At 38.9% G+C, this 26,315-nt stretch overlaps 1 protein-coding gene across 2 annotated transcripts in view; it reads right to left on the minus strand.

Moving 5' to 3' along the window:
• Window positions 1-26,315, minus strand: part of TRPM6 (transient receptor potential cation channel subfamily M member 6) — a 168,946-nt gene that overhangs the window by 48,570 nt on the left and 94,061 nt on the right. For both annotated transcript variants that reach the window (XM_036021747.1, XM_036021748.1), the window contains 11 exons: window positions 26,001-26,054; window positions 21,986-22,123; window positions 19,670-19,771; window positions 17,399-17,667; window positions 16,110-16,338; window positions 14,176-14,328; window positions 9,948-10,094; window positions 6,940-7,068; window positions 4,579-4,830; window positions 3,260-3,434; window positions 2,684-2,798 (listed from right to left, as the gene is read on the minus strand). In XM_036021747.1, the coding sequence (XP_035877640.1) occupies window positions 2,684-2,798; window positions 3,260-3,434; window positions 4,579-4,830; window positions 6,940-7,068; window positions 9,948-10,094; window positions 14,176-14,328; window positions 16,110-16,338; window positions 17,399-17,667; window positions 19,670-19,771; window positions 21,986-22,123; window positions 26,001-26,054 (1,763 nt within the window). The remainder of the gene's footprint in view (window positions 1-2,683; window positions 2,799-3,259; window positions 3,435-4,578; window positions 4,831-6,939; window positions 7,069-9,947; window positions 10,095-14,175; window positions 14,329-16,109; window positions 16,339-17,398; window positions 17,668-19,669; window positions 19,772-21,985; window positions 22,124-26,000; window positions 26,055-26,315) is intronic.

The raw sequence follows: 26,315 nt of genomic DNA on the forward strand, positions 1-26,315 counted from the left end.
AGAGAGAGAGAGAAACATCAGTGCATAAGAGATACATCAATCAATAGGTTGCCTCCCCATACCCCCAACTGGGAATCTGAGCGGCAACTCAGGCAGGTGCCCTGACCAGGAATCGAACCAGGGACCCTTCAGTTTGCAGGTCACTGCTCAACCCACTGAGCCACACCAGCCAGGGCCTGATATTACAAAGCTTTTGATGGAAGTTGCAGTGGGTGGTACAGTTATTCACTTTTTCTAAAACATATTATCCTTAACTACTTCACTTTAAGTCTATAGCACAGTGAAGCTATGGCACAATAGAATGTCCATCTTAACATTTCACTTAGGCTGACATAAAATTGAGTCTCTTCACAGAACGATGACAGAGAAGTACTTGAGTAGGGCAGCCAAATTTATCAAATAAAAATACAGGCAACTCTAAACTGGAGTAATAATAAAGAAAAGGCACCAGGACTGTCCCAGAAAAGGCTGGTTTAGGGTAAAAGGAGGGGGCACATTTCACTTGGTCCATAAAGTAGATGAAGGAAATAGACGACTGGTTTTAACAGTGGTTCTCAAAGTGTGGTCACTGGGTCACTGAGCCAGAAGCAACAGCATCACCTAAAATCTTGCCAAAAGTGCACATTCTTGGGCCCAATCCCAGAACTATCGAATTAGAGACTCTAGAGGTGGACATGATACCAATTTGTACCCAGGTACAAATTACAGGCTACTGCCATGCCAAGTGTGACTGCAGTCTGTCCGCCACAGGTGAAGACACTCAGAGTTAATTTCAGGCTCCTGGTAATTACAAGGATAAAGAATCTGGATAGAGCCCCTGGGCCAGTAGTTGGATTTTGGTTTTCTCAGCTTGTTTGGTCTATAACGTGTTCACCTCTAAACTGAGAAAACTGGTCTAAGTGAGGATTTCTCAACCTCTCTTCATACCTGAGGTTTTTTGAGATACAAAAATCACATGCATTCCTGTTAGTATTACTTGATACATCAAAAAATAACTATAATAACTAAACACCAATAAATTTTAAAGTTCATAATATGTGGGAGCTAGAAGTGATAATAGCTACCATATAATCTTGTAAAGAGCAGGAAGGTGGGTCACTCCCATTACCTGCAAGCTACTTTTTAGGTGTGCTGATTTATTTTGCCTCCCTCTGGCCTTTGTCTTCTCTACTTTCTTTACTTAGAGTCCGTGCATTGATCTCCCTTTTCTTATTTTGTCAGTGCTTGGGATGAATTCATAAGAAAAAAAAAAGTGTCCTTGAGGAGCTTATATTCCAGTAGAGAAGCCAGATAAAGAGAAAAATACAATATGTAAATTATAAAATATATTTGTATATATAGGTGGTTATGAAGAAAGAAGAGTAAGGAGGACCAGGCATGCCAAGGAGATGACAGATGGAGAAGGGGCTTGCTTCACTTGTAAACACCATTCGAGCGAAGACTTGAAAAGGGTAAGAGAGTGAACCACACTGACACCTGGGAAGAGCATTCCAAACAGAGGGAACAGCAAATGCAGACACACCTGTGTTGCTTAAAAAACTGTGAGGGGTCCGTGTGCTTGGAGGGAAACTAATTGGGGGAGGAGTAGTGCAATGTGTGATCTGAGAGGCAGAAGGTAAGCCCAGTTCTGTGGGGCCCCCTTGGTCATGGCAGGAACTTCAACTTCTACCAGGAGGGAAGTGGGGAACCATTAAAGAATTTAGAGCTGAGGAGCAACATCATCTGATGTATGTTTGTAAAGGGTCGTTGTGTTCATGACGGAATACAGGGCCAAAGACAGGAGCAGAGAAATAAATGAGGAGGCTTTGCGGGAGCAGTGCGGTGGTGAGAGGTGGCTGGATTGGTGATCTATTCGAAACAGGCATTCCCAACCCTTCAGAGTTAGAAGTACTAGAAGCATTAAGAATGAACCCAAGGTGTTTGGTTTGATCCAGAGAGAAGATGGAACTTTGACAGCCACTTGTGGTCTGTGTCACAGATTTGGGAGAATACAAGTAAAATAAATACATGTTGGAAAAGAGGAGAGGTCAAGAATTTGAGCCTTTAAAATTTTAGAAATCTATCATATATCCGACTGGCAATGGAAGGGGGCAGTTGGATCTACAGGATTGAAGTTCAAGGGAAAAAAAATGGGGCTGGAGATATAAATTAGGATTCGTCAGCATATAAAGCAAACTGACCAAGAGCAGCAAACAAAGCACAAACAAAAGACAAGCAAGGTCTGGGCCAGGGACATTCCATAGCTAAAAGGTTGAGGGGAAGATGAGCCAGAACAGGAGACTGAGGATAAGTGAAGAGTGATGTACAAGAGAAGACAAGCCACTCAGGGCACCAACCAAACAACAGACTCCAAGTAACCTTTGTTACCAGGTGAGACGAAGGCACCAGGTAAGACAGTCAGCCAACAGCCAACCTCATCGACGTTGTTATGTTGCCATGGTTCCAATCATTACTTAATTACAGCGCATGATTTCCTTTCATCCTGCTTTTATTATTCTTTCTATTTGTTGTTTTTCTCTTCTAACAGTAGCTTCATGCCCATGGTAACTTTAAACCATAGTAATAAAATATGGAGCACACAAAAACCAAAGGTTACATGCTCAAAATACATGTGAATTTACTCAAAATACCTGCCCCCATTTTGATTGCAACACAATAACCACATTTAATTAAAATAACTTACTTGAAGAAAGCGATTAGCAGGTTCACCATGATGATATACTGCACAAAGAGGTAGACAGCTTGGAGAAATGGCGTAAGAAAAGAACCAGGAGGGCAGGGTGATTGCTTTGAACAAACTACAGGGGGGAAAAAAAGAATTTAAAATCATGAGATAAGATGAATCATGGTCCAAATAATAATTTGTTTATTATCATGGTGATAATAAGCAAATATTTAGCACATTAACTTAGCAGAATAGCATCAATTTTTTTAACAATGGGTTTTTTAAAGATTTTATTTATTTATTTTTAGAGTGGAAGGGAGGAAGAAAGAGAAGGAGGGAAACATCAATGTGTGGTTGCCTCTTGCACATCCCCTACTGGGGACCTGGCCTGCAACCCAGGCATGTGCCCTGACTGGGAATCAAACCAGCACCCTTTGCTTAGCAGGCCAGCGCTCAATCCACTGAGCCACACCAGCCAGGGCTAGAATATCATAAATTTTTTATATTTTTAAGATTCAGATAATTATTTTCCAGATTTTTATTCTACTGTCTGCATAAGTTCCATTTCTGCTGCAGATGAAATCTCCTACGCACCATCTATATCTGCTGCGTAGACTTCTCCATACATCATCCAGTATGGCTCAAACACGATATCTCGAGCAAGACTCCAAGACGGAGGCTCCTTCGGCGAAAGGATGGCCTTGCGTGCCACCCCAAAGCTCAGCAGCACTATGGCCATTATGATCACAATGTAGAACATGTTTGCTGTCTGAAAAATAGTGCAACATAACAAGAATTTTACCACAGACCTGAAATTTGAAACAATGAAACACTAGCAACCATCATGATTATACTGCCAATAACAAGACTGTCTGGTCATTGACCCCAATGCCCCAGGCCCCGCACAGCTGCACTTCCTTGGACTAAACCATTTTGTTTTCCCTACACACGTTTATCCATGTCAATGTGGTCTATGGAATAGCACAAATATTCTAACAACAGAGGATCTGTGCTTCTTTTTCTAAGAAGTAATGAAACATGGATAGCTTGTGGATAGCTAATACCTAACTTTTCATCAGCTGGACCAGAGGTTAGGAAAAGAAAAGATAAAAATAGGGATACTTAAATCAGTAAAATGGTTCTTTATCCACACAATTATCTTCAAGAACTGATTGGAGTCTGAGAAATGGAGCAGGCAAAGAATCTGCTGAAGATCTCCATGCTACTGAGCACCCTGACAAAGTAGACATCTCCAAACAAACCAAAAAAGAAAAATGCAAAAAGCAGCTATGAAATGATGTTTGTTAAACCCAGTGGTTCCTAACTCCCAAACACTTAGTCTTTATATTCAGAGTAAGCCTTGTTGTTATAGTGTACCATAGAGGATAGCTTATAGAATACAAACTGCTGTGTTACAATTTAAAGGTCCTTTAAATGATTCATTTAGCATTTATATGATTCATTTCACTTGCTAAATGTACATAAGCTCAATGCATGTGTTCACCAAGGCAGACACAATTATTCCATGAGCATTCTGAGCTTCTCTGCATTTCTCATTTCTTGGCCTTCCTTCCATGGGGCTGGGGCCATGAGATCTGCTCTGGCCAGTGGGCTGTAGAGTGACAGTGACTTGAGTCACTTGCTTCCCAGAGCAGTTAAAAGCCATTAGACTTTCTCCAACCTACTCATTCCTTGTCACAGGAGACCTTAGAAGCCATAGGCTGACATTACCATGTCGCGAGATGAAAGGATTCCGGGTCCCTGAGTCGCTGGGTGGAGGACAGCCCCCCATGAGCCCTCATCAAACTTCATTCGCATTAGGGGAAAATAAATTTAAACTATTGAATGTGAGCCATAAAAGAAGGCAGATGCTTTAAAAAGAACATGAGAGCACACAAGCGGCCTGTACTCACCATCTTTGAAATCATGGTCACATAGGGACCTGCATGCTGATTCACAGCGAGAAAGTCCAGGAGTCGAGAGAACCAGAAGATGATGTCGATGCAGTAGATGAGTCTCCCCGCTGTGTGCAAGGGGGCGTCACCCCACCGGAGGCCGAAACCAACCAAAAACAGGCCAGTAGCCGCCGTGTCCATGAGATTCCAGTACTCACTAATCCATACCTTTACCTTTTGAGTAAACTTTTCAGGTTCTGAACTACAAACCTAAAAAAAGAAAGCAAGGGGGAACTTAAAGAATGAGGTGTAATTTCAGAGTCTCATTAATATCATCTTCTTTAATATATCAACTGCTTAATTTAAAAACTAATTTGAATCCTGCCAAATAATAGGGGATTTGGGAGACCTAAGTTATCTTTGGATAATTATTTAAACAATTCCATAAGAACATTTTAATGTCACTGTTAGTGCTAGCTAGATATTTGAAACCCCAAACAAAAGGTTTTTTATTAAAGTAGTTTCTCTAGCTTTCATTTATCCTAAACTAACACAGGGAAACACCCAGACATTTTAAAACTTAATATTGCAATGGATCTACAAGGTCTGTCCAGAAGATATCCAGTCATGTAATATGAAAAATAGAGACATTTATTGAAGAAGATACAAGAAACATTGAACATAAGACAATGACACCTCAGTCCCCTTCAAAGTAGGGACCTCACACAGTTCTCCCAGTCCCCATCAGCTGCCCCATCATATTTTCCTGAATCTTATCAACAGTCTGAAATCTCTTCCCTTTCAAAGGTGATTTTAGTTTTTGGAAAAGCCAGAAGTCATAGGGCACCAAATCTGGGCTGTAGGGGGGCTGAGTCACCTGGGTGATTTGGGGTTTTGCCAAAAGACCCTGCACGAGACATGATGCATGGGTGGGTGCATTGTCATGATAAAGCTGCCAATCGCCAGTTGCCCATTGCTGCAGACTTCTGAATCACCTGAAGAGTTTCCATGGAGGAATATCCAAGCTTAATGTAAAATTTGATGCAGATTTCATTGCTCTACTCACTCAGTCATTTTGAATGCAATGCCTACATAGTACACATGCTCACTCAATGGCATCTACCACCCCCACTGACTAGTACAGTGAAGTTGTCATTGTTCATCCATACAGATTCTAGTCCTCTCTTCTTGGCTGCCAATTACATAGATGTCATGCAAACCATTCTCATTATATTAAAAATGGCTGGATTTTTATGGACAGACCTCATATATAGCTATAATCTCATTTCATGAGGTATAGCCAAGTACAAAAAAGACTGGTTTGAAACTAAAGAATTCTATAATCCAGTCACATTAGCTGTAGGAGAAAATCAATGTGTGCAAATGCATATGCACAGAAATACATATATATTGGTATCTAAAACAGTGTAAGTCATAATGGTATGTGACTACATTATAACTGCATGGGAATATTTTTTAAGCGACTCATTACAAAGTAAAAACAAAAATTTTGTCTTGTTTCATTCCTTGGACTACTCGCCCCAGAGGGATTTTCAGCTTGAGTTTTCAAGGGTATTTAGCAGAATTTCTCAAAAGCTATAAATAAACTCTTTACCTATTATATAACTTTGACCACTTATTTGCCATTCTGAAATGAACTGGTAATATGTGAGTAATACTAGACTATGAAAAATCAATCTTATTTTAAAAACCCATTTCAGCGTGGATAGACCTAGAGGGTATTATGCTCAGTGAAATCAGTCACTCAGAGAAGGACAAATAACATATGATTTCATGGATATGTAGAATCTAAAGAATGAAATAAACAACTAACAGAACTGGTGGTTTCCAGAGGGAGGGGAATTAGGAAACTGCATGGAAAAGGTGAAAGGATTAAGAATGGGTTGTTCCAGAATAATGATGAGAGATACAAAGTACAGTGTAGGGAATATTGTCAATAATATTGTAATAACTATGTATAGCATTTATCAGGGTGATCACTTAGTAAGCTATACACCTGAAACAAATATTATATTGTATGTTCACTGTAAATGAAAAATAAAACATAATTTTAAAAAACCCACTTCCTGGAAATCCACAAGTTGGAAGGTCTAATAAAAATTAGATAGCATCACCCCATAACTCATACACACACTACAATGTCCTTGAAAACAACTGCTTGCACAGAGCAGCAACCAAAAGAAAGTATTTGGCAGGGATAAAGATCAGAGGTTTTCTCCTCAATGCCCTTCCTGCAGCACACAACTCAGGATCAGCATTGCCTGTCTCACCCTCACCCTGGACTGTCCATTTTCACTACCAGAGCCCATTACACCTAGCAGAGGTGTGCAGATGACAAGGGGGGGAGGGATAGCTCACCTCCCTGACCTTCTCAATGGCATTGGTGAAGATGTAAATGATAACGAGCCACTCTTGCACGCTGGGCTGAGGCTGCATCTCCACCAACACAGTGTAAGTGAACAGCATGAGGAATGCCAAATACACCATCTGTGAGGGCGACACACATTCCCTGGACATGAGTGACGGTCATAACAGAGGAGGCCAAGCAGACAAGGACGGAGCTGAGCAGACACACACGTGTGAACTTCAACAAGATAACACAAAAACACAACAGGGACCACACTCTGATTATTGGTGACCTAATATCAAGGAAAACACAAGACTCCAGTTTTCTGTTCTAGGATTTAGTGGCAAGAGTGAAAACCACTGTTTTCTCATACACAGGAAGGTGCCACTATCTCATCCTCACTAGAATTTCCGGAACACTGCACATTCCAGAAAAGGGTATTTTCAAGCTAACAGCAATCCAAGAGGGAATCACACACCTTCCCTTCCATTTAAACTTGAAAAACGTGTGTGTGTGCCAAGCACATCAAATGAGTAGCATCAGTAGGTGCCTATACTAAAATACACTAAATCATGGCATTTACTACTGCTGGGCATTTTAATGAATGTTGGTTAAAGCATTCTCGTTAGTGGGAAAAGTACTGGCCAGCTTCAGTTGCATTAAAGACAATTATGTTCTTACCTCAGCACTTGGCCTGACACACAGTAGACATTCGAGAATATGTTTAATTACTAACTAGATATATTAAACATAAATTTCCAAACTCCCTGAAGAATTAAAACACGGTAAACACACACATACATAAGTGCATAGTGATAACAGGCCTGCAATCTCTTCTAACACTTTTATCTTTTTAAAATATATTCCCAGAAGTTAGGGGCTGGCTTTCGCTCAGCGGGTACTTCGATTCAGGCTTCGCTTAATAACCACTCTTGCTTGTGAGGGTGATTCGAGACCCATGGATGCTCACCAGCCCTTTAAAAATAATAGTAATAATAATAATAATATAATAATAATAATAACTTTTTAAAAGATATATTCCCAGAAGTAAAATAGCTATGCACACGCATTCCAAACTGTGACAGGTATCACTAAACTGCCCATCAGAAAGGCTTTACCAGTTTCCGTGGTCGCCAACAATGCATGAGCTGGTGCAGCCCTTTAAGCAGCTTTAGAGACAATACACTTGTATTCAAGTCCCAGAGCAGTAGAGAGAAAAGGGGGTGTGAGTGTGAAGATGTCTGTTCATCTCACAAGAATATTATTTTTAACTTGGATCCATATTTTCTTTTTATCTCTACCTAAGTTTTATCAGTCTTCTAAGTTTAGTTCTACATGGGGAATGGCTGAAACCACTTCTGAATACACTGCCTATGAGTGAAGGGGCTGTAGAAGAAAAGCATACAACAAAGTTAAGGTAAAGTCTACTAACTCTATACTTCCCTAGGTCCATGTCTCAATGTCTGAGGACACTCGATGACCCCTTAGTGACATAAGCTAATAAGTTTGTTCTATCAAGCAGTGATTTTTTACATTTTTGTCTCTGTTTCATGGTGGCCAGACACTCAGGCACTGTTGAGACTGGTGGTATTGCTTCTTTTTATTTTTTCCAATTCATAATAAAAGATCTGAAACTGTTTACATTTTTGCTTTTTCATCACAACATTTATAATAAGACACTGTTTCCATAAAGCACACACACCATAACCTAGCAACATGACAGCCGAGAGTGAAATGTCTATGCTCACCATCTGTGTGGGGGCAGGTCTGGCTGGCTGATTGGTTCTATTTGTTAGCAATTTTTGTTGCTGTTTGTTTGTTTAGCTTTGCTCCCATCTCTAAGAGTTCATAAGTTGTATATTTCTAAGGAAAGAAATACTTGAATACTCTTTTCCCAATGATATGATTATGGTTAAAATTCTTGAGCTAATATATGTTTCTGGAATATTTTATTACATATTCATAAATGGTAAAATATCATTTGAAAGAAGATTTGACTTTTGAAAATAAGTGAAAGTTATTAGAGCTATGTACTTATTGAATAAGTATATAAAATTACTGTGTAGTTGAGCCAGTAAATATTTTGAAATATAACACATTCAGATAAATATCCTCTTACAGTCACAATTCAAATGTTTTTAAAAACACAGAATCTTGCCCTGGCCAGGTGGCCTAGCTGGTTGGAGTGTCATCCCACACACCCAAAGGCTGCGGGTTCGATGTTGGAGTCGGGCACATACATAGGTTGCAGGTCTGACTGGGGAGCCAACCCATCGATGTGTCCCTCTCACATCAGTGTCTCTCTTCCTCCCTCCCTCCCTCTCTCTAAAATCAGTAAACATATCCTTGAGTAAGGATCAATTAAAAAATAACAAAAGAAAAGAAAAAATACAAAATCTTAGCCATGAGCAATTTAAGCATAAGTAAACATTAGAAAAATAATGTTATTAAATAAAAGTGAAAAGCACTCCACACATTTAAAGTACAGTTCATGCTTTCTCTGTATCTCCACTACCCATAACAGATTTAGTGTTTGTTCATATAATTAAACGTCTACAATCTTTATTGAGCTCTACATATTTATAAACATATACCTTGAAGACAAAAATAACACTTGCATTTTGGCGCTGTATTACACATTATTCCTATAAAGAAAAAAATCAACTAAACTGCTAACTTTTTTGTCCAAGAAGAAAAAAGGATCCATCCCATCACTTAATTCTACAACCACTGTTGTTCATTTTATTGTGTCGCAAAGCTTCAGGTGCTCTGTCCCAGCTTGCTAAGAGAAAGCACCCAAAGAAGAATAAAATGTTTGCTCTTTTGCTCCCAAAGTCGAAGAGATCTGTTCTAACCTTTACTCACCTCCCTCCCGTGTTCTTTTCTGCCTCCTCAGTCATTCCCCCCACTTTCTGACTACAAGTCTACATTTTATCAGAAGTTGGCAAATCACACATATTATCATTATCAATGTTATCCTTAGCTATTAACCATCATAAATTGTTACAGTGAAACTAACCGTATAAAACCAGAACTTGACAATTGGAGCACTGTAGAACTCATAGACTTTCCTGGTCAGTGGAAGGATTTGAGGACCACTCCTTAGAGCAAAATGCTGATTTTCATCTAGTTTCTCATCAGGGCCCCTTTCCATATCACAGACTTTCTGTAAAATAAACAATTTATTGTCAGGGGCTTACCTACAGTGTTGACATATGCAAACACCCCCAAAATATCATAAGCGTATAGAATAAATATATTAGAAAGTAATTGGGTACCCACCCATCAAATTATAATCTTATTCTTTAAAGGAAAAATGCCACATGTATTATATAAATCCTTGACGAGGTAAGGAACACAGGGTATTCCTAAAAAGCAAGCTGAGTCTCTAGTAATCAAACCTACTCACACTAAGGGCAGTACCAAAGATTTTTAAATGGTCCTTGTTCCTGTTCTATTTCATCTCCTTTATCAGTATTTGGAATCTAAGGATTTCATAAAATCCCCATGAAATCAATAAACAATAATATCAATATTTCCATAATATAGGAGGACAAAATGGACACAATGATAATGCATCTCCTCCAATTCATAGGAAAGTTGGGCACAGCGTTAGTTTTAGGATTCTGGCTCTGAGAGCTTCTCCGCTCATTTATACCAGACGTTGTTCACCTGAAGTTCATGGACTCTGGGCTTCTGGAGTTCCTTAAACATCCCATAAGGTTATGCAAGTATCTGTATTGTGTGTGTATTTTTCCAGAGAAAGCATCAAATATTTCATCAGTTTCTCAAAAGTTTTGTGTCAGTCCAAAGGGATTAACCCTTGCAGGCGATAAGCAATGAGTATCTGTGTGGCAGAGAAGTGGTGGCGTGGATGTGACTACGCAGGTGTCCACACAGAAGAGACTTTAGAAAGGGGGAGGGAAAGAAATGAAAACAGCATGGTGGTGACCAGAGGGAAGGGAGTGGGGGTCAGCAAAGCATAGAGGCGGCCGGTTATATAGTGATGGAAGATGATTTGACTTTGGGTAATGGACACACAATGCAATATAAAGATCATGTATCATAGAAATGTACACCTGACATCTATAGGACCCCAGTGTCAACCCAATAAATTTAATTTTGAAAAAAGTCAGACAAACAAGAAAACAGGCCATATTCCTTAACAACACAGAATCAAACAAGTTTATCTGCATATAAGTATATTATCAAATCTCTACCAATATTTCATAACATGTGGACAAAATCATTCAAAGTACAAATAGAATAATATCTGCTAAGAAAAAAAAAGAAAAGAAAAAAGCACCTGTAGCCTGGCTGCTTTTGAGAAGAGGAAACTTGGAAATGGTGAAAAAGAAGGCAACAAAATTTCACCCTATTTTATAGTTTTTTGTAGTTTTAATTTTTAAGCAGGAAATATATTACTTTTGTGATTTTTTAAAAATTAAATAAAAAAGAAGTGTTCTCAGACTAGTACATTTCTTCAACTCATCCACGAAAGCGTTCACTGAGGTGTCAGACCCGCAAGCATTTTCAAGCCAAGAAATAAATCAAGTTTTACTTGTTGTCCATATAATTGTAGGAAAATGCAGTTTTTGAGGCCTCGAGCATCTAGATGGGTTACATCAGTGCCTGGTGTGAATGACATTCACATCAGTTTGGGAAGCAGAAGTGAGGTTGTGACTTACAAGTTGTAGGAACAGACCTGGTTCCTGATAGGTTAGAACCAGCCACAGTTAAAATGGCTTAGAACGCATTACAAAATCATCATTTACTATGATTTTAATGACCTCAGTACCACTGCAGAAAGACCCCAGAAAGCAATTTAAGCAATGACCTGTTATTAAATAATTTATCTTACTATTTTTAAAGGTCTATTTTATTCTCATTCAAGAGAGAAGGGAAGAGAGAGAGAGGGAGAAACAGCCATGTGAGAAACACGAATCAGCTGCCTCAGCAACACCTCAACTGGGGATGGAGCTGGCAAAGCGGGCCTGTGCCCTGACCGTGAATCAAACCGGTGTCCTTTAGGTTACAGGACGGCACTCCAACCAGTGGGAGCCTTGCCGGCCAGGGCTCCCTTACTGTTTTTTCTAGGAGTGTTTCATTAGGTCTTTCATTATTCTTAGCATTTTGGTATGGATTGTAAAGTATTAATTGATCTTAACTCTGAGTTGAATTCAAAGACATCAGCTCCCATGATGAAGAAAACATGGGAATATAAATTTAATTCAGGACTTTTTTTCCTCTTAGAATAAGGTAACCACAAATACATTTTTCTTATCTTTTAGTCCACTCCAATCTCAATCTCTCTCTCCCTGTCTTTGTTCCCTCCCTTCCTCTCTCCTCCCCTTTTTCTCTCTCAAGCAGGAGAAAGCCTCACAGCAAGTGCACAGCAAGAAAATTTTAACTACAACAGTCAGCTCTACTACAATTCATGTCTATTCTCCATTGTATTACAGTCACCATTTCCACTTAATGCTACTCTGATAAAAATATATTACTCAACTTTTTCAAATACTGTTATTGTGATTTAGCAATATGTCTAAGACTAAGCTCACCTTTCCCCTGTGAAAACTGCTCTTTTTCCAGTCATCCCTATGTCTCTTTAAAGACAGTCTTGCTTTAACCATCAACGTCTCAATCATATTTGCTATCTCCCTCTTGCCCATGTCCCATATTCAAGCCCTAGTCGACGCTTCATGTAAAATCTGTCTTTTCTTCTCCATGCCAACTGGATAAAACCCCTATTACTTCTCACCTGGATGCTCACACTAGCTTATTCTCTCCCTGCTTCCAGCGGTCTTCTTGCTACATCATCCCATACACTAGAGGCTGAATAATTTTCCTAATGGTCAGGTCACCTTGCTTCTCTGATCATATATGTTCACTGGCTCACCATTACCTACAGAATAAAAACCATATTCCCTCATAGGATATACAAGAGTCTCCACAATCTAGCCCCACTCTACTTTCCCAGCCATACCTGCAAATATTCCCTCTTTCTTCCATATCCACTATAGCCTGGCTCTAGCCATGCCATACAACTCAGGAAGCTTTGTATAAGCCTTGCATTTCTTGCCTCTGGGCCCCTACTTACCATCTTCTTTCCCACTGAAATGCGATTTTCCCTTTCCGTAGCCTCAAGTCATAACTCAACTGCTACCTCAATCAGGAAGCAGTCTCCAATCCCTAATCTTCCCTGCTCATTGATCCCCAGTGAGAAGGCTTCTCTTCTTCCCCTAGGTAATCCATTCTACCTTGTTGCTGTAATTTTTTTGTAAGAAAGCTCACATCATCAAAAGTCATGCTTTCAAGGAGTTGGCAACTAGAAAGATTTTATTTTCTCATGGCAAAGTTGTTTTGCCTTTGGAACTACCAAGTTTAGGCAAGGAAAGAAGGGAGGGAAGATGGGAAAAAGAGGGAGAGGGAAGAAAGGAAGGAATGGGGGGAGGGAGGGAGGGAGGGAGGGGAGAGGAAAGAAACACATACATACCCAAACAGGCATGACAGTTAAAATATTTAACTGATCTGGCCAAGGCATTAACCAATCACAAATTTATAATTAACTGTTTTCCATTTAATATTTATCTAATATCTTTTAAACACACCGTAAGTAAAAAAGCATGTCAGACTAAGATGCTAAAGATGAAGTATCATTAAAGTATTTAGTACCAGAGAGGATGTTTATACCACCTCATAGTAAATAATAATTTTATAAACAATGATACAAGTTGAGAAATAAAAATAAAATATATACCCACAGACAGCATATTGGAGACTCTACAGTGAAAATTGAAAGAGAAGGAGCTGAAGTTACCCAGGAAAGAATATACACCTGGGAACTGAAGTAAAACTATTCAGTCACAGAGTATTAAGAAAATGAAAAAAATTTTGGAGAAGAACAGTAAAGATCATTGCAAATTCTAAACCAGCATCATTATAATTAAAGATTTTTAAGGATATGAGGCATTCCTCATTGTTGTTTTAGAGAAATATTTATTCTGCTAGTCACAAAGCAATATGAAAAGTTAAGCAGCTGTTAAGACATAATAAAGTCTGTGATCTGTGCTTTGAGGCAGAAAAGGGATATTTTGCTTAATCATACATGGGGGTTAATTAGATTTATCACATATGCCATACTCGACCATTCTAGAATGTGATTACGATTGCAGAATAAATAAACTCTGTGTGTGTGTGCATTTGCATCGCAGTCAATACTCGGTTTACTGTGATGTTGCACTAACCGTACAAGCATTTTCTTTGGCGCTGCTGGGGCTCTGCTCATCACTGTACCACGTGAACTGGAAGTCCTGGGACTGGGGGACGTGTGACATCTCCGCTTTGCTTTTAAATTCCAACGTCAAAATGGTGGGAGGTAAAAGAATACTTGTGATGATCTTTAAAAGAAAACAAAGCAAAATATGTAGTAGGGGTTAAACAAGCTACCGTGTTATCTGAATAGTAAAATTAAGGTTCCAGTGCATATAAAATGTCAGACCCATCACCAATTCAATTGCTGTCCTAATTCTATAAATGCTTTTTAACTCAATGATTCCAATTCTAGAAGCACCTACCTCAGAAACACTCATGAACACAAGCGTGCGTGGATAGGGATGTTTGTTGCAGGGTTATTTGTAATAGGAAGAAAATGGTGTCAACATAAATGTGCACATATAGAGGAATAACTGGTGTGGAACAACCTAACAGTGAAATACCATACAAGCATTAAAAAAACAAAAGCATCATGGCTGCATAGCTTAGTTGGTTAGAACATCATCCTGATACACCGAGGTTGTGGGTTCAACCCCCAGTCAGGGCACATACTAGAAACAACCAATGCTGCATAAATGTGTGAAACAACAAATCAATGTTTCTCTCTCTCTCTCTTTCAAACAAATAAATAAATAAATTTTTTTAAAAAGACAAAACAATTTTAACTATGATGAGGAGATATTCAAGTTATATTAAGTGAAAAAAAGCAAGTTATAGGAAAATATAGCATGACCCCATTTTTATAAAAACTAAAAAAGAGGAAAATGTGTATGCATGTACATATATACATTTTAACATTTTAAAATACATAGATAATAGTCCCCCCACATGCATGGTTTTATTTTCTATGGTTTCAGTTACCCACAGACAACCACTGTCTGAAAATATTAAATGGAAAATTCCAGAAATAAATTATTTATAAGCTTTAAATTGCCCATTTCAAGTAGCAGGATGAAATTGTACAATATCCCACTCTGTCCTGCCAGGGACATGAATCATCCCTTTGTTCACATAGAGGAACTATGTGAAAGAATTTATGATTGATTTTTCTCTTATTTCTGAAATTGCATTAGTGGAATTAAAATGTGCAAGCCCTTTTACATATTTTATGTCTTATACTTTTTATTTCTTTGTGTTTTCTATAGTGTATCATGGATAAAAGAACAAAAATGAACAATCATTTTACTTGGGAAGCATTATATTTTTAATAACTCTAAAAAGAATAAAATTAAAATATAAAAGTTTTATGGATTTCTTAAAGATCAGGTGTTATCCCTTTTTCCGTTTTATAAGCACATGCTCTCCTTAGGCTTAAACACAACCAAATATTGTAGACTTAAGTTTAATGTCCTGAGTTACTAAATTACTCTTGGCAGTTCAAGATGAGAGGTGAGGCTAAACTGTAATAGAATAGAAGAATTTGGAGATAGTGGTGTAAACAATTGTATTTGAGGGCAACTTTACAAAACAGCAATTTACTCCCTGAAACGTGACACTGAATGAACAGAATAACAGAAATGGCTGATTTTATTTCATTTATTATCAGTTAGTATCCTTAAAATGAGGAAAATTCCACTTAAAAAAACCTCATTTACTTCTGTTATAATGCTCAGAGACAAGTTTACTACTAACAAAATTTTGCATGTGTTTAACACCTTCCAACAAACTTCATGAGTATGCCTTTGTGATGGACAGAGCTGGTGCAACTGCCCCCCACTTTGAAAAGAAACTGTGGCAATAGGAAGCAAAGTAAATGTCAGGTCCCACGGGCAAGCTCCCAGCTCATCTGTGAGAATCAGAGACAGAAACTGTTTTTCTGAAGATACTCTCTGGAACAAGGGAAAAATGAACTCAAGAGTACAGACCTTCAAACTACACTAAGAGTAAACTCTACAAAGTAAAGTACCTTTAACCAAGAGTTTTTCCTCATTTTCAGGCGCCCCATCCACATGTCCGTCAGCAGCATTTGGGTGCACGTGTGCGAAACAAAGGGCCGCAACCCTCCGGACACAGCCAGTTTCAAACAGGTGGAATTGCTCCAGTTCTTGAGTTCGTAGGTCAGCAGCTTCATGGCCATTCTCTCATTCTGCTTGAATGCCTTCTCCAGCACGTCCAGGGCAAGCTGGCCAAACTGCCTGCAGTGACCCAGGGTGAGCAGCAAACACAAACGCAGGTGAGAGCCCCAGACATGTTCACAAAGATTACACACAAGATTCAGAAAAAGACCGACGCAAAAGAGCAAACAGCAACTTAATCATCTCAGTCTGCAGAAGCTACTTTAGAGGGATTGCTGCTCAGGAAATGAATTGCTGCCCCCTTCCTGAAGGATGGGGCGGGAGGGCTTACTCACACTGTGACAGGTAGAAGCTGGTTTACACCAGCAGTGCCTGAGTATGGGTGCAGAGAAGGTACTTCACCCCACAAAACAGGCTCTGTACAGCTTGGTTTGGGGCTCCCTAATGAGACCTCCTACAGAATTTTTATAGAAAATACTGTTCAAACTGACTGACAATTAAGGGATATTGCGTAACTCCTTTTTTAAAAAGATTTTTATAAAATACATAGATGACTTAAGGAAGAAGTCACTCCTGGAGACATTTTCTGGAGTTTTCTGGGGGGTTGTTTCTTCCAAAAAGTAGATGCTATTATTCTCTATAACGTTTTAAATCAAAATCATAAATTTGTTTCTATTAACTCCAGCTTCCCTTTTTTTCCTCACTATTGTAATGCTTTCATAATAAAAAAAATTGAAGACATTTCTAACTTTTCTATCTCGCTCTGGTTCTTTAATACATAATAGATGTATTTGTTTTTCTACTTGAGAGATACTTAAAGTAAACCACAAGTTTTAATTTAACTTAGTATCAAAGAGTTCAAGAATTGGCAGGGACTTTCAAAATCATTAACTGAACATTTGGCAGCAAGGAAACTAAAGCCCCCAAATCTAGTCAACTCACTTGCCCAACTGGGTGCTGGCCTAGGACCAGAGCCCAAGTCTCCTGACTGGAAGGCCATCCCCCTTTCCTTTATTCCCAAAGCTCCTCAGAAATACCTGAAGGACTATTTATAGGAGAGTTCATAAAACGCCCGGCAAGGGGCCCGCTCATCCACAAGTTCTAAGGTGAGGGAGAGCAAAGTGTCTAACCCTTCCAAGAACTGTCAACGTTTAACATGTAGTGAAGGGAGAACTCCTACTTTGAGTAGTTTTTCATCTCTTGCGAGGCATCGTCCACCATGTTGCTCTGCTTAGCTTCACGGGCCATGGCTCGGTAGAGAATGGAAGCAATCACGGCCTTGACCGTGGCCTCTTCTCCGTGCTGCCAAAAGAACATGGCCATCTTCTGCCTTTTCATCAGCACAGCCCAAACCAGCAGGTCGTTGTAAGGGTAAATAAAGCCAGAATCATCGGCTATAAGTTGTTCTTTTGACTTCTTCCTTGACTTATGAGTGACAGCAGACTTTTCCTGTTGGGAAATAAAACAGAAGTGGTTTCCAAATACTCAGACATATGATGTTCTAGCTAATGAAAGACATCGGATATCCTAGGGATGGAAATAATAATAAAACTTTAGATTCCGCATATAAGTAAAGTCATGTGGCATTTTAAAGAACAATATAAACAAAGGAAACAGACTCACAGATACAGAGGACCGGTGGCTGCCAGCGGGGAGGGGGTGTGGGGGACTGGGCGAGAGAGGTGAAGGGATTAAGTGCAGATGGGCAGTTACAGGACGGTCACAGGGATGTGCAGTACGGCGCAGGGAATCTGGTCAATAATATTCTGATAACTACGTACAGTGCCAGGTGGGTACTGGAAAAATCGGGGGGAACATTTTGCAAAGTGTTTGTCTAACCACTATGCTGTATGCTAGAAACTAATACAAAGTGATATTGAATGTAAACTGGAATTTAAATAAATAAATATCAAGACCAGGTAAAAATAATAATAGAACTTTAGAAACCAGAAACCAAACCTTTGGCATTTTAAGGTAATCTACTTCTCATTGTATCTAATAGTTCCAGAGTCCCTAACCTGAGATACACTGAGTTCATTTAGTTCAACTTAAAACACTACACATTTGAAACAGAGCCACTAACTATACAACAACTTTTAATTTTCCAAGGAAATGGGTTGAAACAACATAGTGGATAAACGACAACTATTAAAAAAAATTCTAACCTCACCTTACAAATAGATTCATTAACCGCTTAGAAAAATGTCACTAGTGTTGCCAACATGCATCCAAATAGGCTGGTTTTAAATGTCCTTTCTTTATCCTGATTACATTCCTCTAGCGGTGGTAGTGGGTAATGATGAAATACTGTTCTCCACCTGAAAACCCACCCTCTACTGCTCATCTCAGATGCGACTCTCTAACCCCATATTCTTCCCTAACACTGTGTATGAGTCTCACCTTCAATACCCATCATACTGCACTATGGTTATTACTCTGGGGATGGCAGGGGGGACCATTTCTCAGTCATCATTATATGTTCCTCAACCCACCTACACCCCAAATTCAACCAAACACCCAGTATAAGCCTGGAAAATGGTAAGATTCAATAACTATTCTTTTTCATTAAAGGGGGGTCATAGCAAAAACTGTAATTTGTAGTAAGCTTCCTCTGTTTCTACGAATAAAGAAAGTGTGTATCATTCATGCTGATTAAGGGTAATTTTATAAAATATATCTTCCTTCTAGGAGCTATGGAAAGTAAACCTCTCTCAGGCAACATAGGAACCAGTTACACAAAGCTCTTGAGCAATGCATTCATCCCCACAGGCAAGTGGGGCTGAGGTCACATGGGAAGAGCGGGGATAGCAATGATGTGCACACACATGCACACACATTATCATTGTCACACTGTAATATTATGCTACACTTAATTTCAAGAAGTTATCAAAGGGAAAAAATTCGAGATGCAAAAGGACTTCTGAGAGAGAAGTAAAGGACAATAAGAAAGTAGTCACATCTAATCAGGCTCAGGGAGAGGGGAGGGAGTTTGGGGGTTGGGTTAATGGTCACATTTTTCATACCGTCCCATAAACTGACTCCTGGAGTCACCATGTGGACCAGGTGGCAGCTGGCACAAGGAAGGCCGGATGGAGTGTCAGCCCCAGTACTATTCAGTTCCCAGGGCTCTGCCCGGGGCCTTTGCTCACTGTTACAGGACAGCTGTGTTATGCTTTTGATCTGCACCATCTGTCTATGGCACTTGGAAGTGGTGGCTCTATTTGTACCTCCCTGTCTTTAATTTTTTTTTTACTTTTTTTTAAATTGATGCTTGAATACACTTGTCTCCATTTTCCCACCACCACTTTCCCCCATCCTACCCACACCAACCTCCCACCCTCAATCCCACCCCCTTGGCTAACTCTAACCCTTTCTCCAATTTTAAATGAAGAAGTGGTCTCAGTATGTGAGAACAATTTTTTTTTCCAAATCTAAAAATAAGTAGTGGTACCTTGAGTTTGTAAGGCTGGGCAGTTCTGATGAACTGGGAATGCAGAGTGCTTTCTGCAGATACTTTTCTGTTGTCTGAGCCGCATCTCCGGGGAAGAGGCCGCTGGGAAAGGGTTTGAACAAAGCTGGTCAGTCTCTGGAATATACTGAATATTATTTTATTTTTAAAATAAAACAAAAAGGGAAAAGGAATATTATAGTGGTAACATTGAACATTTTACTTCTAGACAGTAGTGAAAACCAAATATTATTATATTTGAGTCCTACCAAATATCCCATGGTTGTCTCTCATTCATGATTAGTAATTAATCATTAATCAGATTAATTGCTCACTGGCCCACAAAAAGCCCCTCATGATATTCTTCTTCTTAACAGCACTGTTATTTCCTAACACCTTAGAAAACATGTTCTTTTGTCCCCAATTACACATCTGCATTCCTTCTCTATGTGGAAATCCCATTAGAAACCAATGGATGTTCTACACCTGGAACAAGCTCAGAATAGGCAATAAAGATACATAGTTCTGATAAGAAAAAGGTCCCATTCACAAACAGCTCCAAGGTTAAGGTTAAGTTAGAAAGTTATCGAATTTTTCCACACATTATATAATGCCGCCCTGGATTCCAGTGGCTAGGCACAATAACATAACTCATTGCTACTGAGCATGAAGCTTTCATCAATGAGGAAGAAAAACAAAAGGCTTCGTAAAGGGACTAGAATAAAAATTTATGATACAAATCATAGGCTTTGAACTTCTTTATTTATTTTTAGTTTGTTTTATGGATATAAATTAGACATAAATGTGACGTGGTCAAGACTTTTTAAAGATAATACTCAAATAATCATGGTGATAGAGAATTAATAGTATCATTAGTAATTAGTCATAATGACTATTATTATTAACAGTTACTCTATACCCTCTGAAAAAAAACCAGAAATATGGCCTTTTCAGGTATTATTTATTTAGTCCTTTTGATAGATTTTTAAAAGGAGCATTATTACTCCCATCTTATAGATGAGGAAACTGACACACAGAGGTTAAATCTCTTGCTCACAATCACACAGCTGCTAATGAGCAAAACAAAGCTGCAGTTCCAGATTTCCGACTCTAAACCATATTTGTAATTCTACAATTTAATTTACTAGGCAACACAATAAACTCTGTACTTTTTCACAAGAAAATAATCCAAAAGGGGTAGTTTCCTGCTCACTTTTAGAAAGGGCAGCACCGCACACACCCAGCCTGCTGTCACCAGACAGCACAGAGACCACAGTCGGTCCCGGTACCTGCCACGCATACTCACACGGCCAGGTGTATTCTGTTCAAATAAAGAAGCTGACCCCTCAAGCGTGTCCCTATGCCTTTGAAATTTCAATAGAGAATATTTTCTCCATGTGATTTGGGTTTCCTTTTGTTTTGTTCTTTCATTTCCTAAAGCCAAGTTGAGCTTTCACTTCACCTAATTCTTTCTAAATAAACATCCAAAGTAGCTTGATATTCTGGACTCTTCACGTGCTCTTACCCCCAAACTACCTTTCCAGTCTCATCCCTCATGACCTCCTGGCACTTCTCCCACAACAAAGATCTCCTTGCCTTGCCCCCGCAAAAACACGCCCTGATGTCCACAGCACTGTGCTTCTCTTCATTGCTTCTGTTCTACCCTCAACCCAAAGGGCCCCACCTGCCTCTCTAACACTTCATCCTTTAACAGCAATCAGTCTTTTTGGTTTGCTGACCCATGAAGTCACTTGTAAAAAACAATGTTTTCTCCGTTAGCCAGTTAACCAATCTGACTCTACATTCCCAGTCTTTTAAAACTATGATGAAAAAAAATATGTAAAACATGTATTTTTAAGTACATTCTGCATGCATCTTTCAATATAACCCCCATACTTGTCCCACATTTGTCATCTCTAGACTATGGACTTCTATGAGTTTATAGAGCTAATCCTATGAAGCTTTAGACTTCTGTAGTTTCAAAAGAAAAAGGAAGGAAGGAAAGAAGTGGTCATCTCTCCCCCTAACCTTTCTCATCACATTACTTCTATGTCAATATAGTACATGTTATATTCTGTTCCGTATTATGGCTAGTTATTCATAAATCTGTTTCCTCTATGAGTTTCTAAATTCCTAACTTTTATGTCCAACCTAGGCCAGAGTGCCAGCACAGTACCTTACATAGAGCAAATACTCAAAAAATGTCGATAAATAGAATGTCCATTTTAAAAGTATTCCCATCTGAACTTCCCAAACCACTTTTTAAAAAGTATTATTATTAATCTTTGATTGTACTAGAGTACTTTTAAATTGTGCTACCTTATGTTTTCTGTAGAGATTGTAGAAGGCTCTGAAATTTTTTCTAGTGTAGCTGCTGCGATATGCTCCACCAATGAGGTACTCTATTACCAACCCAATGTCAATGAGTGTTATTCTGTAGCCTGAAAGAAGGGTATGCTGAAAACAAAAACATGTAATCAATTATAACTTTTAGGGGTTTTTTTACCCCTTTTCCCATGCCATTAGAACATAACCAAGTCAACTGCAAACAGGCAGGCTCATACTTTTCAATTATCTTTACAAACCGATCAACTGATATGGCCAGCTATTGATTCAAATTGCTTGTTCAGATGGAAAAGGATAGTTAACTTTAATACGGTTTTAGTTTTATAGACATTGAATGTCTGATGTCTGCTTATATCTGCTCATTCACTCTCTTTTCTCTCTCATGCATACACATTCTTTAGAATAAAATACATTTAAGTATAGTATAAAAGTTGTCTTTAACTGGAAATAGCTAAATCATATTTAATCAGAAGTAATATCACTGGAAGGTGTACTGAATGTATGCGATTGAAAATCAACATCACGTTAAATAATCCACCTCTCTTTGTGGAAATGGCTATAACACTTTGCACTGTGTTGACAACATCACACATAAAACACTAATATGAAAAGTAGAACAAACATAAATAAAGAACATGGAATGGCAGAACCAAATGAGATGTCAAAACATAAGGTTGTGTCAAGACTAATTGCTACGGCTGGAAGGAGAGCAGAGCAGCAGATTTCCAAGTACATGGATCTTAATCTACATGAAAATTATTTTGGCCCTGAACATTTTTAAAGGCACAAGTCTTCTGAACAAGGTCTCCATGAATAACATTCATGAAGCTTTGAACAAGAAGTAAGGTGATAAATATGAAAATATGTAAGTGTGTAAATGCTGTAATTTTTTTGGTCATAATGTACTTTTTTCAAGAAACAATAAAAATGATGCTCTTATTTGCTGCTAGTTAATAGCCTGTTTAGCCTTTTTCACTCCTTTTTCTTCAGTTTACTGTGATAGAATCAGTTTAAGGAAGTAATATAAGGAAAATCATTTTGATCTATCATAAATGAATGCAAATTAAATGTACATTAGCACGGACTCTTTTGCTTACTACTAATTTGCCAACTAAATGTCTTCTTCCGCAGTCCCTTCACTCTGGCTGTGCCACCACGTCCACATAACCAGAAAGCCTATACTCTCTCCATCGAGATATTAGATATGATAAATGAGGAAAGAACTGTTCTTTTTTGTTTAGATTTTAATTTATTTATTTTTAGAGAGAGGGGAAGAGAGAGAGAAAGGAAGGGCAAGAAACAGCAATGTGTGGTTGCCTCTCACAGGACCTGACCCGCAACCCAGGCATGTGCCCTGACTGGGAATTGAACAGGCAGCCATTTCGGTTCTCAGGCTGGTGCTCAGTCCACTGAGCCACACCAGCCAAGGCAGGAAAGAACTTTTCAAATGTGTCATGGTTGGAAATTAATTATGGTGACAAATAAAATCACCCCCAGTTTTCTGCACATGTGAATAAAAGTTCTTGGTAATTAAAAGAAAAGAAATTAAGGCATAAAAATCTGTTAAAGTTCAGATGTTCTGATAAGTAATGGGACAGATTATTTTAAATCTGACTTAACTCAAAGTTCAATGAAAATACAATGAGCAAAATATGAGGAAGGATATAGAGGAGTGGGATTCACCCTAGTTCCCTAGAACAATGCTTAGAAAAGAAGTGAGAGTCCCCAAAACAGTAATCAAACAATAGTTTGGACTTCTGGCCAAGATGGAGGCATAGGTGGACACACCGTACCTATACACAAACCAAGATTGGAACAACAACAATTTAGAGGCAGAATAACACCCAGAACTGACAGAAAATTTATCTGAATGGAAGTCAGACAGCCAAGAAACTGAAATAGACCCGTTCATCCAAACCGGTAGGAGGAGCGGAGAAGAGCAACCAAGCACAGGTCACAGTGAGGAGAATAGGGAGAGTTGGGTGCATAAGGCAGCCGGGAGCGTGTAAGGCATCTGGGGCGCGCAAGATCGCAGCAGGTGGACCCTGAATACACAAGCAGCAGCTGGTGGACCAGTGAGGCAGCGATTGTGGACCAGGACAGAGCGTGCAACCCAGGATCCCAGGGAAGGGACTGAGGTCCCACGGAGAACGGAGCTACTGCCATTGTTCCCTCTCGACCCTGCCCCCACATACAACATCACAATCTAGCGACTGGGGTGCCCAGCCCTGGTGAACACCTGAGGCTCTGCCCCTCATTATAACAGGAACGACCAGACCCCCCCGCCAAAAAATAGAGAGGGAGATGGCTCAAGCAGAACAAGTCAGTGCCCCAAAACTCATCCTTTTGAGTGACCAAGAGATAGCTAATCTATCAGATGCACAGTTCAAAACACTGGTGATCAGGAAGCTCACAGAATTGGTTGATTTTGGTCACAAATTAGACGAAAAAATGCAGGTTACCATAAAAGAAATGAAGGAAAATGCACAGGGAACCAATAGTGATGAGAAGGAAACTGGGACTCAAAACAATAGAGTGGACCAGAAGGAAGAAAGAAACAACCAAAGAGGGAAGAATGGAGAAATAAGAATTCAAAAAAATGAAGAGAAGCTTAGGAACCTCCAGGACATCTTAAAACATTCCAACATCCAAATTATAGGGGTACCAGAAGGGGAAGAGGAAAAGCAACAGATTGAAAACATATTTGAACAAATAATAGAGGAGAACTTCCCCAGTCTGGCAAAGGTAATAGACTGCCAGGAAGTCCAGGAAGCTCAGAGAGCCCCAGAGAAGTTGAATCCAAAAGGAAACACACCAAGGCACATCATAATTACATTAGCCAAAGTAAAAATGAAGGAGAGAATCCTAGAAGCAGCAAGAGATAAGGGGACAGTAACCTACAAAGGAGTTCCCATCAGACTGTCAGCTGATTTCTCCAAAGAGGCCTTATAGGCAAGAAGGGGCTGGAAAGAAGTATTCCAAGTCATGAAAGACAAGGACCTATATCCCAGATTACTCTATCCAGCATAGCTTTCATTTAGAATGGAAGGGCAGATAAAGTGCTTCTCAGATAAGGTCAAGTTAAAGGAACTCATCATCACCAAGCCCTTATTTTATGAAATGTTAAAGGGAATTATCTAAGAAAAGAAGATTTAAAAAAAACATGTATAGTGAAAGCACAGCAAACTCACAGTTATTAACAACCACACCTAAAGCAAAACCAAAAGAAACTAAGCAAACAACTAGAACAGGAACAGAACCACAGAAATGGAGATCACATGGAGGGTTAGCAACAGGGGAGTGGGAGGAGGAGAGGGGGGGGAAAGGTGCAGAGAATAAGTAGCATAGATTTTAGGTAGAAAATAGATAGGGGGAGGGTAAGAATAGTATGAGGAATGTAGAAGCTAAAAAACTTATAAGTATGACACGTGGACATGAACTTAAGGGGGGGATGTGGGTGGGAGAGGGTGTACAGGATGGAGGGGAGTGAAGGAGGGAAATGGGACAACTGTAATAGCATAATCAAGAAAATATATTTAAAAAAAACAATAGTTTGACTATTGTCACTAATAGTCAAAAAAATAACAAAAACAATGGAAATCACATATTAGTCCTTTGATAAAGGCAAGAGAACCAGTGTCTTTATTTTCAACAGGTATTATCATCATAATTGGTAATACGGCTGTACCACACTTAGCTGAAGTTTTGATTGGAAGTTTTATATGTCTCCAATTTGTATTTGTAACAGAAAATAATTACTAACTAGTGATACTTACTTGGTGGATCTAATCTTTAAAAACAAAGTAAGTTATAGGAAAAATGTAAGGGTGTGGTTTGGTGATGAAATTATTCAGTTAATTGCACAAGAGGGTAGGCAATTCACTAAAAGATCCAAATCTACATTTTACAAAGCAAAATCTAGTGGAAGCTCCATCACAAAGTTAAGGCATTGCACAAAGAAATTCGCACACCTTCATAATTAGGTTACCTGTTTCACATCTCGGACAAGATGATGCAAGAGCATATTAGTAGGTCCTTGTTTCTGTAATAAAGAACAAAAGGAAGAATTTTAATTACCTTTTTATTACCATGTGCTAGGGGGTAGGGGAACTTTATTTCAGAATGTATAAATAATCTAGGATACCAGTAATGTTCTTCAATATCTTTAGTAATGAAGCTTAAGTCACATTACTTCTAAGGAAGGTGTTTTCCAAGAGAAGATATAATTATATTAAAGTACTTTTCAAAGCAAAATGTATATAGGTAGTAGCAAGGGCTTCATTTTATGAGACAGAAACAAATT

The sequence above is a fragment of the Phyllostomus discolor genome, chromosome 3 (assembly GCF_004126475.2).
Source record: "Phyllostomus discolor isolate MPI-MPIP mPhyDis1 chromosome 3, mPhyDis1.pri.v3, whole genome shotgun sequence".
NCBI classification, from domain to species: Eukaryota; Metazoa; Chordata; class Mammalia; order Chiroptera; family Phyllostomidae; genus Phyllostomus; species Phyllostomus discolor.